General features: G+C 54.6%; 1 protein-coding gene across 1 annotated transcript; it reads right to left on the bottom strand.

Annotated features, from left to right (window-relative positions):
- Nucleotides 1-240: 240 nt before the first annotated feature.
- On the bottom strand, nt 241-1,695 carry LOC108803740 (ATP-sensitive inward rectifier potassium channel 11-like). Its single transcript, XM_018575555.1, has one exon. It carries the CDS (start codon nt 1,504-1,506, stop codon nt 343-345), a length of 1,164 nt encoding a protein of 387 aa, XP_018431057.1. The 5' UTR covers nt 1,507-1,695; the 3' UTR covers nt 241-342.
- Between the last annotated feature and the right edge of the window lie 521 nt (nt 1,696-2,216).

The following is a 2,216-nucleotide window of genomic DNA, read 5'->3' as shown; positions in this document are numbered from 1 at the left end:
CAATAATGCAGTAATGTGATCATGTGACATACACTGACCGTATAATAAACGAGGACTCAACAATCATTATATCACGGACTGGGTTTATTATCTGCGCTCGCAGTGCGCTCACACACAGTCAGCCTGCGTTGTCCATTGACATGCTGAGGACCCTTTAAGACTCCAGGAAGTGCCCGCCCCCTGCGCAGCGTAATAAGCAGGTATGTTATAATACAAAGCATCTAGAAGAAGTCCGGTGTGTCCTATACGGGAATTTCGGACCTCTTCATCCTGGCGGGAGGATTGCCCAGTACTGCATAGAATAATATTTGCCCCGGGGCCCCTGGACCAGTTCTCATGGGGTCACGCGGGGTCATCGTTATATAAAGTGAACTTTGGCTTTACCTTGACCGCCATGTTCCGTTTTCGGATGGTGCTTTTGGGGGAGAAGCTGTCCAAGTTGCTGCGATCCTCATCCAGCTGTCTGGCCGTACAATTCGGCGTTGGAACTTTCACCGTGTTACCGAACTTGGAATAGTCCACCGAGTACCTTCCGTCTTCCTCGGCCACAATGGGGACGAAACGTTGGCCCCAGAGGATCTCGTCAGCCAAGTAGGAAGTTCTGGCTTGGGTGGTGATGCCGGTGGTCTCCACCACCCCTTCCAGGATGACAATGATCTCCAGGTCCTCATGGTGGGTGAGGTCGGAGGATGAGATGTTGTAGAGGGGACTGTCCTTATTGATGGTGTGACAGATGATGAGCGGTGACACCAGGAATATCCCGTTGGTGCTGATGGGATTCTCCATCTGGATATCAATCTGGTTGAGGGGCAGAACTTCACCCTCCATGCTGCTGGACTTCCTGACCACCTGCATGTGGATGGTGGCACTGATGATCATGCTCTTCCTCAGGTCACCCACCCGGAACATGAAGCAAAGCTTACCGTTCCTGAGGCCGATGACGGCGTGCTTGCTGAAGATGAGGGTCTCGGCTCGGCGATGGGCCTGCGCCGTCTTCATGAAGATACAACCCAACATGATGGCATTGATGACCAAGCCCACAATATTCTGGACGATGAGGACCAAGATGGCAGCAGGACATTCCTCCGTTATCATTCGCCCACCGAAGCCGATGGTGACCTGCACCTCGATGGAGAAGAGGAAGGCGGCTGTGAAGGACTGGACGCTGGTCACGCATGGCACGAAGCTCTCCTCGTTGTTGTCCAGGTCGCCATGGGCGAAGGCGATGAGCCACCAGCACATACCAAAGAGGAGCCAGGTGCAGAGGAAGGACATGGTGAAGATGAGGAGGGTGTAGTGCCACTTGAGGTCCACCACGGTGGTGAAGACGTCCAGCAGGAAGCGGCCCTGCTCCCGGATGTTCTTGTGGGCCACATTACAGGCGCCGTTCTTGGCCACGAAGCGCGCGCGGCGTTCCTTCTCTTTGTACCGGGGCTCATTGATGTCCTCGGCCAGGCGGGTGGTCAGCACATACTCCTCGAGGATGATCCCCTTCCTGGACAACATGACTATTCCATGCCACCGATAAAAGGAACTGCAACCCAGGTCTGCCCGCAGCCCCTCCACACCATCTGTCCCTGCCAATCACCAGGGTGGGTGAGGGGCTGAGGAACTGCAATGCTGGGGGCCCCTCTCACCCCCACTGCCACCAGGGGCCCCGGAGACAAGACAAGCCCTGAAAATCACCTCCGATCCGGCCCCGTTACAGCGGAAGAAACGACAATGCGGCCGATGAGACAACCGAGGAGTCAATGAGCTCCGCAGAGCCGGTGAGCGGCGATCCCGACATCGGCCACCAGAGGGCGCCCCAGACCGGCGGAGAGAGTGACAGGGACACGGCCATGGGGGGCGACATCATGTATAATAGTCCAATACTGGAGCCCGACAGGGACACGGCCATGGGGGGCGACATCATGTATAATAGTCCAATACTGGAGCCCGACAGGGACACGGCCATGGGGGGCGACATCATGTATAATAGTCCAATACTGGAGCCCGACAGGGACACGGCCATGGGGGGCGACATCATGTATAATAATAGAGTGATATATAATATAATAGTCCGGTACCGGATGTAACCTCGTATATAATGTAAGTCTATCGGAAGTGACGGAGATCCAGACCCAAGTTATATAATACAGGAACGTTATACTTCCACACTATTATTATACATGCATATAGCTCTGACATATACCGCAGCGCAGTACAGAGATCAC

This window comes from Nanorana parkeri, unplaced genomic scaffold (genome assembly GCF_000935625.1).
Source record: "Nanorana parkeri isolate BGI_ZX_2015 unplaced genomic scaffold, ASM93562v1 scaffold4118, whole genome shotgun sequence".
Classification (NCBI taxonomy): domain Eukaryota; kingdom Metazoa; phylum Chordata; class Amphibia; order Anura; family Dicroglossidae; genus Nanorana; species Nanorana parkeri.
This window is presented reverse-complemented; position numbering and strand designations above follow the sequence as displayed.